Here is a 13,714-nt window from a genome sequence, read left to right on the forward strand (position 1 = left end):
GAGCGAGGGTTTTGTTTCTGCTTTTTCTGTTGGTTCTTCACCAGGAGTTCCTCTTTGTGCCGAGAATAGCAACTTACGAGCGTGTTCATTCATGTTTGAGATAAAGGCTCTTAGAACACTCGGTCTGAGCAGAACAATTGGGGATAAAGAAACCTCGAGACTGAGATTGGGGCAGGATGAAAGACAAGCGGTTTATCGTCCACTATATCTACGTCACCGTAGTCCGACTGGCCACGGATATACTGTACATCATGGATTGGGGAGTAGGATTTTACGTCAATGAAACAAAGCCCATCGATGTACGGAGTATAAAGACTCAAAATGCTAAAAAAAAACCCAGAAAGCCATGCGATTTTTTTTGTACAATAAGGATATGCGAGCAAAGCCTAAAAATCAAACGAAAGAATGCTTAGGTGTTGAGAGAGACGCATGGAGGAAGCACCCAAAAAGATAGCGCTCAGGGTATAATACATGAAGGAGACGGGTCGACAGAACACCAAAAAGCCAAGAATGATACTTGATACTCATGAGGGCGTATTAGTGCCTGGAAGTCCGTTCTTCTTTCCCCATTCGAATGCCTTGCTGCGCAGGTCTGGGATGACCTGTAAGAACACCAAATTGCTGAGCCAGCTGAGCAGAGTGTCGCCGACAATGCTGTTTCTTGGGCTGGGCCCAAGGGCGGTGCCTTTCATGATAGAACCAACGAACATAGTAGTAATGAGATACTCTCCGCGCTCTAGAGCGCTGATAGAGATTTTCGCGACGTCCGAGGGCGTTTGTGGCTTGTCGGCCTCTTCAAGCTGTTTGGTCAATTCGGGCTTTGTTTTCTGCTCGTTATCAAAGCCGGGACTGAGGATTCCCATGGGGAAAATGGTGTGAATCTTGACATCCGCAGCCGGGGCATGAGTGCGGTGCCGCTGAGTAAAGGCCCCGTTATACATTTCGATTTCCTGGCTTAGAGTATCGGAGAGAGAACGAATGGCTGCCTTAGCAGGAGAGTATGGCGAGTAACCAGCGATGGGAACGAAAGCGAGGGTTGAGCATGTGAAAATGAGATGTCTCCGAGGAGTTTTCATCTGTCCACTCGGAGGAACCGGGGTGAGCCAGCTGCGCAAAGCGGCATGGGCTGTATTGGCCGCAGTCCAATAGATCGTATCCATTTGCTGCCGGTGCTCTTGGATGGGCACATCGACAAAGAATCCAGGACGCGAAAAGCCCGCGCAGCACCACACTACATCGGGAGGGGCCCCAGAGTTCCACACGGTAGCTTCCGCGATAACTCGTTCGCACTCGGCGGGATCTGTGAGATCGGCGCTGATATAATGGAACTTCTGTTTATACGAATTCGCCGCTTTGGCCTGGATGATACGTGAGTTAGGTAAGATTTAATCATGGAGGGCTGTCTGACCTTCATTTCATCGACGGCAGTCAGAAGTTTGGAGACGGTACGCGCGACAACAATAACATTGGCGCCTTTCTCGGCCAACTGGATCGCAACAGCTTTGCCCATGCCATCGGAGCCACCAGTGATCACCACAGTCTGGAAGGTTTGGTTAGCACGTATCACTTGAATCACATGGTTTTGCACATACCTGACCGTCAACAATGAACTCATTCTTTTGAAACCCGAAACCAAACATTTTAGCAATAGTGTAAGTGATAATAGTGCAAAGGAGTGCAGAAGCCCCTAGTATCGGGATTGAGGTATTATACAAGGATTCAAAGTAGGATGATTGAGGCATATGGAAGCGCGCAAGCAACTCGCGAGGATCCATTGTAGATGAATCGCAGCTGCGTCTGTTGCGTTGTCCTCGAAATGGAAAGCACACGGCTAGACTTGGTGACACCGAAATACCGAGTATTGTAATGACTTCGACCTTTCGAGGTACGAGATGGTAATATTACTGGTATCTACATTTCCACCAGTGCAAACAGAGCAAAGGCCCCACTTGAGGCTAGCGCAGCCAAGGCGGTGAATGCTCAAAAAATAATTTTATCACGCTTTATCGCCGAATGGACTGAGTTGTATCACTGTCGCTTGATTCCTAACTCGCAATAATGGGCAGCAAAAAGAGAAAGGCTGGTCGCCCGGCGCAACCGAAATCAGCACCTGAGCCCTCCAAGTTCGACATCGAAGAGCGCTTCGATGACTCCGAGGATGAGTTCCAGACCGGCCGTGATCAGATTCTACTCGAGGAAGGTCCAGAGGCAAAGAGGCGGCGGAGAGTTGCCGAGGATGGTATGTTACTTTAATCGTGGTCTGATTTGGTGCGAGTGGTGTCTGATTGACCGCTGCAGAGGAATTACTCCAGCCTTCCGACGAAGAGATCCTTGGCTATGAGTCTGTAGATGAGGACGAAGATCTCGAAGACTCAGAAGAAGACGAAGAATATGATGACATGGGCCTGCCTAAGAAAGGAACTGAGTCCGAGGAAGAAGATGAAGGCATTGCCGCTTGGGGCTCATCGAAGAAGGACCTCTACAACGCAGATCAAATCGAGACCGAGGTCGACGCATTGGAGGAAGAGCAGGAGGCTAAGCGACTACAAATAAAGCAGTTGCAGGCTATGAACGAAGCCGATTTCGGATTTGATGAATCTGAATGGGTGGAATCTGGCAAGGCTGCCGAGGACGACGTTGATGCTGGCGCGGTAACTGAAGTGCTTCCGCAACTGGAAATCACTGATGATATGGACACCGATGAGAAGCTGAAGATTCTGAAGTCGAGATACCCCGAGTTTGAACCCCTGGCGAAGGATTTCGTCGGCCTTCAACGCTCTTACAAGAAACTTCAACGCGCTGCCTCGAAGGCTTCAACAGATGACGACGATACGGAGGAGTCGCAACCATCTCCAGTCCCCGTGGTGAAATTCCGTGCCCTATCTGCCTATCTCGGTACTATCAGCATGTATTTCATGCTTCTCTCCTCCCCATCTCCCGACGCAACTAGCGAACAAGTTCCGATGACCCCCGCTGAACTCCGACAACACCCTGTCATGGGATCGCTTGTGAAATTCCGAAAGCTTTGGAATACGGTTAAGGATCTCGAGGAACTCGAAGAACCCGTTGAGAAGACTATCAAAGAGCCTAAGGCCGAGCCAGCAAAGACCGAGAAGCAACAAAAGACACAAGAGACCAAGAAGCTGAAGCAGAAGAAGTTGAGTAAGATGGAGATCGCACAGGCAGAAGCCGAAGCTCTCCGCGCAGAGCGTCTTCGTGAAACAGAAGCCGGTCTCGCAGACCTCTCGAACCTGGCCACCGAGTCTACCCGGAAGCGCAAGACACCAAAGACCAAAACACCTCTCAAGGATGACGACTCCGACTTCGGTGACGAGGATGCCCTTACAGCCCATGAAGCAGAGGAGAAGGCTAAGCAGAAGCGCTCGCTCCGCTTCTATACCTCTCAACTGGCCCAGAAGGCCAACAAGCGCAATGCAGCAGGCCGGGATGCCGGCGGAGACGCCGATCTTCCGTACCGTGAACGTCTACGCGACCGCCAGGCCCGTCTTAACGCCGAGGCCGAGAAGCGTGGCCGGAAAGAACTCAACCCCGAGCAGCAGCTGGGTGGTGACAGTGATGACGAGGATCGTCGCGTTGCCAAGGAACTCCGCCGCGGCGAGGGCGCCAAAGATGGCACTGATGACGATGAGTACTACGACATGGTGGCATCCCGCTCCAAGCAACGCAAAGACGATAAACAGGCTCGCTCAGATGCCCACGCTGAGGCTGAGCGCCTGGGCGGAAGCGTCTTTGAGCAGGAGGAGGTTGGTGCGGATGGCAAGCGCGCTATTACATACCAAATCCAGAAGAACAAGGGTCTCCATGCGAAGCGCAGCAAGGACTCGCGTAACCCGCGTGTCAAGAAGAGAAAGAAGTACGAGGAGAAGAAGAAGAAGCTTGGTAGTACTAAGCAGATTTACAAGGGCGGCGAGGGCCGCGGTGGATACGGTGGTGAACTTACGGGTATCAAGAAGAACCTGGTCAAGAGTGTCAAGCTGTGATAGTGTGCTTGATCGTAAAATTCATGGTCTTGTGTGTATGTTTTCATGGCGTTCACTGCGGGCAGTTCCAGGCATTCGATGTGTATATAACCCCGATTTCATCTTTTGGTTCACCCGAAGTTCAACCTCTGATTTGTTCATTTTAACTCGTCGTTTCCTAGGTCCATGGTTCAATTTATACACTAGCATCATAGCTGCCCTAGACTCCAATTAGTATGTTCAATCGGATCTAGACGGAAATGATCAGCTCCCTATCTCTGCAAAAAATAAAATCACATCGAGTTTGACGAGATGTGCATTTCAACCTTTGTCAGTTCAAGTAGCAAAGAACAGCAATGCTTTTGCAACTTGAAGTCGACGAAATAGCTTTCCTCAGTTAGTACATGTAGATTTTGACCTTAGACTATACCCCAGCCTATCCCTTAAGGCCACCCCAAATTTTCATCCCAGTTTCTCCTCAAATGAAGTAGGTCTCTGTTCTTCTTTGTCTTTTCACTGTTCGGAGTGCCTACCCAGGTCAATCCAGAATGAAAAATCCCTGGCTTTGAGGCCTTGAATCTAGTGATTGAGCGCCTATGCTACGAATTGATAGATAATCAAAGCTCCAGTAGGTATGGCATCAGGTTGCTTCGTCACCTGTCGAGGATGCTGATGCCTCAGAGACCGTGGGCCAAACCGCGAGAGAAGCTAATTCTTAATTGTTACCCATGTTTTCTTTTTTTACGCCGCTTATACATGATGAAGTGACTAACCCTTTCTCGTTGTTTGTCTTGGGGTGTTTGAATGATCTCATAGCGTATAAAAATCCCGATACTAAGTTTAATGCTGTGAAGAGTAGGTCCAGGCTATGAGAGAGCCAGAATGTTTAAACCCATTCGCTCCTATATGTCTTGATTTCGAGCACTATTAATTTGAAAAAAAGCTCTCCTTATCTTCGTTCACTTTATTCTAGCCCCTTTCATATTAGGAAAAAGCAAATAAAGTACAACAATCAATGCCAAGAGAATCCTTGCCCTAAAACTCGATCCCGGGACGCCCACGGAGGTCCTCAGACCGTAAACGAGACAACTTCCTGAGAGGTGCCTCCTGTAGGACTATGTCATGGATAATGCGCACATATGCTTAGTAAGGTCTTGATAGTATAAGGCTATTGTCACCTACTTAAATACCTTGCGCAAAGGGTAGAAATCGTTTGAATTGCCTAACCTACTAGTTTTAGATGAGAAGAGCCTAGTATCAGTATAAGAGGCTAAGTCTACTGACTCTAAGTGCTTTATGACCTCCGGGACTCTATGAAGTTTGAAAATGATGAATTAGATGTACAACTAAGCCCAGTTAGCCACTCTTTGCTTAAACTATAGCCTATATATATACTTTGACAAGTTAAAAGTATAATCAAATATCTAATAGTTTATGTATACAACTTAATCTGAAGCTTAAGACTGATAGCGTTATGCCTGGAATCCAACCAGAATATGATGGTAGCTTAGCGGACGGTAGAATTAGAAACGTCAAGTGTACGTAGTGTTCTTCAAACCCCGGCTGGTATGGCAAGGCAACTTCGTTCTGCTAATATTATAGATGGAAATCGCCCAGCTAATTGATGATAGGGCATGAATGTAAGAATATTTGGAATATCATCGGCCCGGCCCCCATGCGCTTGGTCTTGTATCATATAATAATTGCTCCCTTCACTAGAACAAACTTTCGAAAACTGCCTTGACATGGTCTGAGCCACCTTGCGAGAAATCAACCTCCAGAAAACTTCTCGCGAGTGTGTCCTTGTGATGAGGCCAAGTTAGCCACGTTCTAATCATAAAGATAAACTCGTACCGCTTCTTCTAGATCTTCCATTTCTTCTGGAGATAAAATGGCACATGCTGCGACAATGTTCTCGCCTCGAGCTGAAAGAGAAGCGATTTCGTTTGCGCGAGACACGATAGCTGGGTCAATGCCGTTTACTGCTGCGCAACTATATCACAAATCAGTCAGATCTAAATAATGTTGAGGCACAAATGAGATTCGACGGGACGCACATTGTGCCAAAGCTCTTGTTGCTACGCCCCGGGCGGAAGCTATGAGGTCTGTAAGCATAAATTCGATGTCGTATGAACTCAATATTAGATTAAGTTGCACGTACTTGTAAAGATATGTCACCTGGTCCTCGACTTCCTGAGCCTTTTCACATACTTGGATTTCCATGTGTCCAAGGTGGAGCTGGGGTCGCAACGTGAGGAAGTTGTTCTCGAAAAGCTCGTGGAAATGAGTAGCTGCAATTACTTTCGCTGGACTGTTAAGATTCAGTAGGTACTCGAATATGCCACAAGCGAGTCCGATGCCATCTAAGTACGTCCGTCAGAGTAGTCACATGAAAAAGAGCTGTTTTTCTGTAGGAGACAAACCGCTTTCGTTAGTACCTTTCCCAAACTCGTCGATGATGACCAAGCTTCGGTTTGTGACTTGTTTCAGGCAGAGGGATATTTGCTGTAAATCATTCATGAAAGTGCTTTGAATCTACAGCGATGTTAGGCTACTAACGTTGAAATTTGATATTGAGGCTTCAGGGTACCTTGGAGACACTCTCTTGAGTATTGATTTTGGTCAATATTTTATCTGTAATTCCCAATTCCGCGCTTTCTGCCGGAACGAAGCTGTAACTAGAATTAGCCTGCCATCACAATATGCCTGGGAAGGAACATACCTCCCAATTTGGGCTAGATAAATAATCAGAGCGACCTACTCTTGGGTCAAATTATGAGTCTTACAGACACGATCCTGCTTACCTGCTTCATATAGATACTCTTCCCCGAGTAGTTCGGACCGGTCAAGACCAACATACTGGGATTCTGATCCATGGAACAAGAACCATTGATTACCGGGTCACTTCCACCCACAAGATTCGTGTCGTTTGGCACATAGGAAGAAACCATCAATTCTTGAAGAATGTGTCTGTTATTCGTTAACATTGTTGAGGGAAGTTTGTTCACCGTTCTTACCGGCCACCCTTGATTTTGATCACATTCTCTTCAACCATTCGTGGCCTTGATAGCTTGTAAAAGCTAGCTGCCTGTGTGAGAGCAAGAAGACTATGGAATTCGCATTAGTGTGCCTGAAAGAATTGTTCACCAGGACAGACCTATCGATTTCTCCACAGATATCAGAGGCATCAACGAGCACATTCTCATATTGAAGAACCCTCTGGGCCAAGTCGTACACAATCTCAATCTCTTTTTCTGTCAAAACACAATTCTTAGTTATCCATGCCTTCCAAATGAAAAGGCAAGCTTACCGCAAATGATACCATATATGTCCCCCAACTTATCATCCATCTCTCTCATGCGAAAGTCCTTGAAATATGCCCGATTTTCCGTGATGAACATGATTTCCCACTCATCACCAGAGCCCGTATACGCTGCAACACCATCTTCATTGAGAGGGATGGCAATGTTAAATCCAAGCTGCGGGAAATAAATGACATCTATCTCGACATCACAAGCGGCGGGGATTGTCGCGGCTATATCGAGGGCAACGTGCTTGAGAAGACTGTGGAGGCCATCGTATCTGTCCTTAATTCGGTCAAGATCTCTATCGATTCCCTGCTTGACAACTGTTCTTCCTTGTTCTTCGGAGTTATCGATATCGACCTAACGAGTCAGATAAGTTATTGATAAATACCAAGTTAAAACATTCTTACAACTCCTTGAATCATACGACCAACTCTGTATAGCTGTGCAGCTTCAAAAACTCGGAGAGCCTGCAAAATTTCAGTGATAGAAAACCCAAGTTAGGTAATTATTGGAGGTTTACCTTGCTTGGAAGAGCCAGAACACTAGCGCCCGAGACCTCTTGGAGTGCATCCTTGATGTCGATAGAGTAGAACGCAAACTGATCAACTTATTAGTATCAGAACGCAATTAATACTTCAATGCAATCTCGATGGATGCTAGCAGATCCAAACCTACAGCGAGAAGACTGGCCCACACTGTAGTCTTGAACCCAGTAACTTTCGCACTCCCAGTACTGATCCCCTTGCGAAGATTCACCATGACAGGCCTAAGATTTTTGATATGTTTCAAAGCCTTCGTCATCTTTTCCAATGCGGCGAGATTATCGGGGCGGCAAAACACCCCTATAAAAGTATGCCGTCCACGAATCGTATCCAGATCCACACTTGGGCGAAAGAATGTTTGCTTGAGTTTTGCCTTGCCCTGGGGAGTGTATGCAAAGTGCTGGAAAATGCCATAGACTGAGAGACCCTCCTTCCCCGTTCCCGACTTCTTCCCGGGGCCTTGGTTAAACATGTTCGGGTGTGACTCCGATTGGATTATCTGGAGAGAAGTGAAGGTACTACTGTTGATCCACATCATATCCCGCAGGTTGAACATCTGCAGTGCTCGAATCTGATACTCATTCCCTGCTTCCAGAGAGCTAGGTGCCGCGGCTCTTCGTCGCTGCAAGTAGGTGAGTATAGCTCCTGCGCAACCAATAGTCACGGGATTGTCCATGTCTACAGAACTTGAGACGTGCAAAAGCCTTCCTTCCTGAAGTGTGAAACCCATTTCTTCCGGATCGACTTCTTCGGGTCCAGCGAGGCCATTTTGAGGAACGAAAAACCGGATACGCTCTTCGTGTGTAGATGAAATTTCCAAAGCAAGGATTTTGCTCTCTGCGTTCGAGTAACTAAACTCTGGCGTGGGACGAACATCTATTTGGTAGGGAAGATAAGCGGAAGTAACTAGACAGACATTATCACCATTTGTTCGAATGAAGTAGTCCAAGGCCAAGGGAAAGTACCATCTTCTTGTGCAAGATTTTGGTTTTGATTCTCCGGGTTCAGATCGACACGAGGAGGGGTAAGAACCACTGTCGGTTTGATCTGAAGAAGCACTGCAGATGTCCTAGTTAGTTCTTTAGATCAAACCCTAAGCAAATGACAAGCCTACAGGCGTCGATTGTTTCCATTCCCCCGGAGCGACTATCACCGAGCAGATACATCTTTTCCTCTTCGGCTGAGTAGTATGCGCACCCCACCGTTCCATAGTCCTTCATATCGATGGCAGCAATGACATGATCCTCAAAGTCATCGACGGTAATCCTCGCCGACCGATCAGTTTCAGCCCTTCTATCCGTGAGAAATGGAGTGCGCAATTGACTTGCTGACGTGGTCGTCGGGGTTTGAGGAGGACCACTCCCGATGCTAGTGGCTCGACTTGATAGCGCCCTGTGGCCCAGTCGACGCCCAGAGGTATGAGGTGTGACTGGGGGATGAGAAGCCGGTGTTCTCTTTCTCTTCAGTGAAGACATTTTGCCAAGCTCAATGGGGATGAAATACGTGGAGATGGGAGGACAGAAAAAAAAGATGGGGCAGGATGAAGCGGAAGGCTCACGGGCTCATTGTATGAATTAGGTAGTCGGCCTACATATGTAGTCTCCTCCATGCGAGACATCAAGCTCCTACGATATACAGGGCATTCACTCAAAATGAGGATAATTGAATTCATGTACAATGATAAATGGAAGTGAACTAATATACAGTAATGAGATGGGAACGATGATCCAATATGCAACCCGTAACTTCAAAAGAGGTTCAAACACCGTATATGCCACATAAAACGCCCGACTTCATGTTTTCGTTAATCTTGAGTGGTCACCACCAGGCCAGACTTATCTTCATCAAGAGATACCCGGGCAGTTTGACCGGAGACAACTTCACCCCGAATGATCTTATCAGCCAGGCGGTTTCCAATCTCCTTGGCAATGAGACGGTTCAACGGCCGAGCACCAAATCTAGGATCGTAGCCTTTCTCGCACAGCCAGTCCTTGATTTCATCATCAACCTGCAAAGTCATACGGCGGTCATCCAGTCTGGACTGCAGCTCCCGGATTCTGATGTCGACGATATCCCGAAGAGCCTCCTTCGAAAGGCGCTTGAAGATGATAAATTCATCAATTCGGTTCATAAACTCAGGTGGGTATGCACCTTGAACCACATCCATAACGGCCGATTTAACCTTTGACGGGAGCTCCGAACCATCAGTGTCTTTCAATGAGTGCAAAGGGTCCGCTCCAACGAGGATACTGGCTCCAAGATTTGAGGTCAGTACGATCAATGTGTTTCGGAAATCGACTTTATGGCCTTGGGCATCCGTCAAGAAGCCCTCGTCGAGAACCTGCAGTAGTAGCGCTGAGATGTCCCGGTGCGCCTTCTCGAATTCATCAAATAACAGAACAGCATAAGGCTTCCGTCTGACAGCCTCGGTAAGCTGGCCAGCATCATCGTATCCAACATAACCGGCAGGAGAACCGATGAGACGGCTGATGGTGTGCTTCTCCTGGAACTCACTCATGTCGAAGCGTACAACAGCACTTTCGGTAGAGAAAAGGAACTCGGCCATTTTCTTGCAAAGTTCAGTCTTTCCGACACCGGTGGGACCAAGGAACATGAATGAAGCCAGGGGCCGGTTTTCTCCGCTGAGACCTGCTCTCTGCATTCGCACGGCATTTGCAACAGCAGAAAGCGCTTCATCCTGTCCACGGACTGATTTTCGGAGAGTATCTTCCATGTGAATCAACTTTTCTATGTCCCCGGCCATGAGCTTGTTGACAGGGATGCCTGTAGTCCGAGAGACAACGTTTCCAATATCATCTGCAGTCACCGAGTCATGAATCAAAGTTTGATTTTCAGGATCTGGTTCGGCGCCCTCTTTTGGCAGCTTGGCTTCGAGTTCCGGAATAATAGAGTATCTCAACTCTCCAGCCTTAGCAAAGTTTCCCTCGCGTTGGGCTTGTTCGAGCTCAAACCGAGCAAGTTCCAAGGCCTCTTTGGTGCGTTTGATAGTATCAATTTCGGCTTTCTCCTTCTCCCAAGCCTCAGTCAATTTATCGACCTCCGCTTGTTTGATTTTCAAGTCTTCTTGAAGTTTGTCTCGTCGTTCGCAGCTGGCAACATCGGTTTCCTTGCGAAGAGACTCGAGCTCGATTTGGATGGTAGTGATGTCACGCTCAAGTTCCCGAATTGAATCGGGCTTTGATTCTTGCTGTAAGCGAAGGGCCGATGCAGCTTCATCGACAAGATCAATGGCTTTGTCGGGTAGGAAACGATCAGTGATGTAGCGATTGCTGTAAGTAGCAGCAGCTACCAAAGCGCCATCTGTTATTCTGACGCCATGGTGCACTTCATATTTGTTCTTTATTCCACGTAGAATCGAAATCGTCGAGGCTACCGATGGCTCACCCACAAGTATAGGTTGGAAACGTCGGGCGAGGGCCACATCTTTTTCAATAAGTCGGTATTCGTTGAGGGTGGTAGCACCACAGCATTGGAGTTCGCCTCGTGAAAGAGCAGGCTTAAGTAGATTGCTAGCATCAATGCTGCCTTCAGCTTTACCGAGTCCCAGCAAGGTGTGAAGCTCGTCGATGAAGAGGATCACTCCACCCTGCGCATCCTCCACTTCCTTCAGTACAGATTTCAGACGCTCCTCGAAGTCGCCCCGGAACTTGGCTCCCGCAATGAGAGAGCCGAGATCCAAAGAAATAACCCGTTTGTTTTTAATACTCTCAGGGACATCTCCTTGGACGATGCGCTGAGCCAAACCTTCAAGCACGGCAGTCTTGCCGGTTCCAGCTGCACCGATCAGCACAGGGTTATTCTTGGTCCGCCGGGACAGAATTTGAATAGTTCGGTGAATCTCAGCGTCTCGCCCAATAACGGGGTCCAGCTTTCCAGCTTTCGCTTTGGCTGTGAGGTCAACGCCGTATTGCTCGAGTGCTGATTTCTCTGGTTCTCCACTCATGTCCATACGGTGGGTGCCGCCTGGAGGATGTGGACGGCCTTTAGCATAGTGGCGGACAGAGATCGGACTGGAATTGACGGCTGGTGTGACGATAGAAGGGCGACAGAGTATACGTGATCGCGTGATTGGGGTCAGCAGACGGGTCGAGGATAGGTTAGGCGTTCGTAGAAGGCGACTACGGGTAGTGAGGGATAATCTCGCCGCCATGTTGGATAAGACGTTCAGTCCTTAGGGGAAGAAAAGCTTTGAAACTGGTTCGAGGCCGGAATGTCCACTGGTATAGCTTAAATACCGATAGCAAAGGTCCATCGGGAGGCTTCTCGAAAGATCCACATACTCGACGCTGAGTGGCGGAGGGAGCTGAGGGAAATGAAAGTAGTCCAAGCTCCGTCACCAGTCACCTGACTACGTAGTCTTCGCTCTTCCACGTTTTTCCGTCACCCCGTTGAGATTTTCCGTAACAAAAAAAATCCTCCCTTTTTAACCCCTCCTCGACTACTTTCTTCTCCTTTTTTCTCTTTCTCTTCCAGATACCACCACACCTCTCTTTCACAATGGGTTTCACCGACTTTGTCTCTGATGCCGGCCTGACTCGTAGGCGCCCCTGAGATTTTGTTATTTCGAATCAATTGGTGACTGACTGTGCCCCTCAGTGGCCAACCACTTCCTGTCCACTCGGTCCTACGTTGTTGGGTAAGAATTGCTTCCCCCTTTAGATGCCCTTTTCTCCCTTTCTTCTTTTCTGCTATGCTTTTATGATGAGAAACATTGGTCCGTGTTTATGAGGCGGATTAAGACCCCGCTGGATGACTACACGCAATCGCGAGCAATCGCATCTCTGATCTAGCTTTACAAACTACATTGTTGAATGACCCGTCTGATGTGAACATCCACGCTGACCCTATTCAACAGTACTTCCCCCAGCCAGGCCGATGTCGTGACCTTCAAGGCCTTCAGCGCCGCCCCCGACGCTGCCAAGTACCCCCACGTCGCCCGCTGGTACAAGCACATCGCCTCTTACGAGAGCGAATTCTCCACCCTCCCCGGTGACTCCTCCGCCGCTTTCACTGCCTACGGCCCCGAGACTACCGAGCTTCCCTCCAACCCCAAGGACAAGCCCGAGGAGGAGGAGGATGATGAGGACATCTTCGGCTCCGACTCTGAGGAGGAGGACGCCGAGGTCGTTGCTGAGCGCAACAAGCGTCTCGCTGAGTACAAGGCCAAGAAGGCCAACAAGCCCAAGCCCGCTGCCAAGTCCCTCGTCACCCTGGAGGTCAAGCCCTGGGGTATGTATCCTTTAGCCTCTTTCCTTTGGTTCAATTGCTAACAAGTATCCCTAGATGATGAGACCAACCTCGAGGAGATGGAGGCCAACGTCCGCGCCATTGAGCAGGACGGCCTTGTCTGGGGTGCCTCCAAGTGGGTTCCCCTCGCCTTCGGTATCAAGAAGCTCCAGATCAACCTGGTCGTCGAGGACGAGAAGGTCTCCACTGATGAGCTCCAGCAGCAGATTGAGGAGGATGAGGACCACGTCCAGTCCACTGACATCGCTGCCATGCAGAAGCTGTAAATTTGCAATGCCCAGTTATGAAGCAGGAATTGTTTGATGGAAATGTGTGATGTCAAAGGAATCCTTTACGAACCTAGTCCAACTAGAAAGCTGGTCCAGTAGTGACCGGTCATTGATGAAAAAATTAAAAAAATTCATGACCATCTGTCTCCCGTAGATGTAGATATCTTCAAACGTTGGGGTTGGGCACCTAGGTACGTGGAGTCAATTGGTTGGGCCATCAATCGTTTGGAATTCCTTGATACCCATATGTATTCTTGGTAAGTATCTACATGCCTACATGTACACACATGGGTATGTACGTCTTTGGTGTCTTGGGCCATGTGCGTACATGTAGTCAATGCTCGGTT

General features: G+C 48.4%; 5 protein-coding genes across 5 annotated transcripts; 2 read left to right on the forward strand and 3 right to left on the reverse strand.

Annotated features, from left to right (window-relative positions):
* Positions 1–524: 524 nt before the first annotated feature.
* On the reverse strand, positions 525–1,640 carry ksrA (3-dehydrosphinganine reductase; the record flags this gene model as incomplete). Its single annotated transcript, XM_057171704.1, has 3 exons — positions 525–1,358; positions 1,409–1,540; positions 1,593–1,640. The coding sequence occupies 3 exons, from the start codon at positions 1,638–1,640 to the stop codon at positions 525–527; spliced, it is 1,014 nt and encodes a 337-aa protein (XP_057035607.1).
* A 418-nt stretch (positions 1,641–2,058) lies between these two features.
* Positions 2,059–4,001, forward strand: N7457_000637 (something about silencing 10 family protein; the record flags this gene model as incomplete). Its single annotated transcript, XM_057171705.1, has 2 exons — positions 2,059–2,239; positions 2,299–4,001. 2 exons carry the CDS (start codon positions 2,059–2,061, stop codon positions 3,999–4,001), a joined length of 1,884 nt encoding a protein of 627 aa, XP_057035608.1.
* A 1,694-nt stretch (positions 4,002–5,695) lies between these two features.
* N7457_000638 (MutS family protein MSH5) lies at positions 5,696–9,305 on the reverse strand (the record flags this gene model as incomplete). The annotated part of the gene is made up of 16 exons (XM_057171706.1): positions 5,696–5,782; positions 5,835–5,973; positions 6,038–6,076; positions 6,142–6,343; positions 6,404–6,515; positions 6,571–6,652; positions 6,703–6,737; positions 6,785–6,950; positions 6,998–7,087; positions 7,138–7,234; positions 7,291–7,645; positions 7,696–7,755; positions 7,809–7,886; positions 7,964–8,736; positions 8,796–8,888; positions 8,945–9,305. 16 exons carry the CDS (start codon positions 9,303–9,305, stop codon positions 5,696–5,698), a joined length of 2,769 nt encoding a protein of 922 aa, XP_057035609.1.
* A 329-nt stretch (positions 9,306–9,634) lies between these two features.
* On the reverse strand, positions 9,635–12,001 carry hsp78 (chaperone ATPase HSP78; the record flags this gene model as incomplete). The annotated part of the gene is made up of 1 exon (XM_057171707.1): positions 9,635–12,001. One exon carries the CDS (start codon positions 11,999–12,001, stop codon positions 9,635–9,637), a length of 2,367 nt encoding a protein of 788 aa, XP_057035610.1.
* Positions 12,002–12,348: 347 nt separating this feature from the next.
* Positions 12,349–13,364, forward strand: N7457_000640 (translation elongation factor 1 subunit beta; the record flags this gene model as incomplete). The annotated part of the gene is made up of 4 exons (XM_057171708.1): positions 12,349–12,388; positions 12,448–12,487; positions 12,707–13,080; positions 13,135–13,364. The coding sequence occupies 4 exons, from the start codon at positions 12,349–12,351 to the stop codon at positions 13,362–13,364; spliced, it is 684 nt and encodes a 227-aa protein (XP_057035611.1).
* Positions 13,365–13,714: the final 350 nt, after the last annotated feature.

This window comes from Penicillium paradoxum, assembly GCF_028828445.1.
Source record: "Penicillium paradoxum strain IBT 22861 chromosome Unknown utg000002l_segment0_segment0, whole genome shotgun sequence".
In the NCBI taxonomy this organism is placed as follows: domain Eukaryota; kingdom Fungi; phylum Ascomycota; class Eurotiomycetes; order Eurotiales; family Aspergillaceae; genus Penicillium; species Penicillium paradoxum.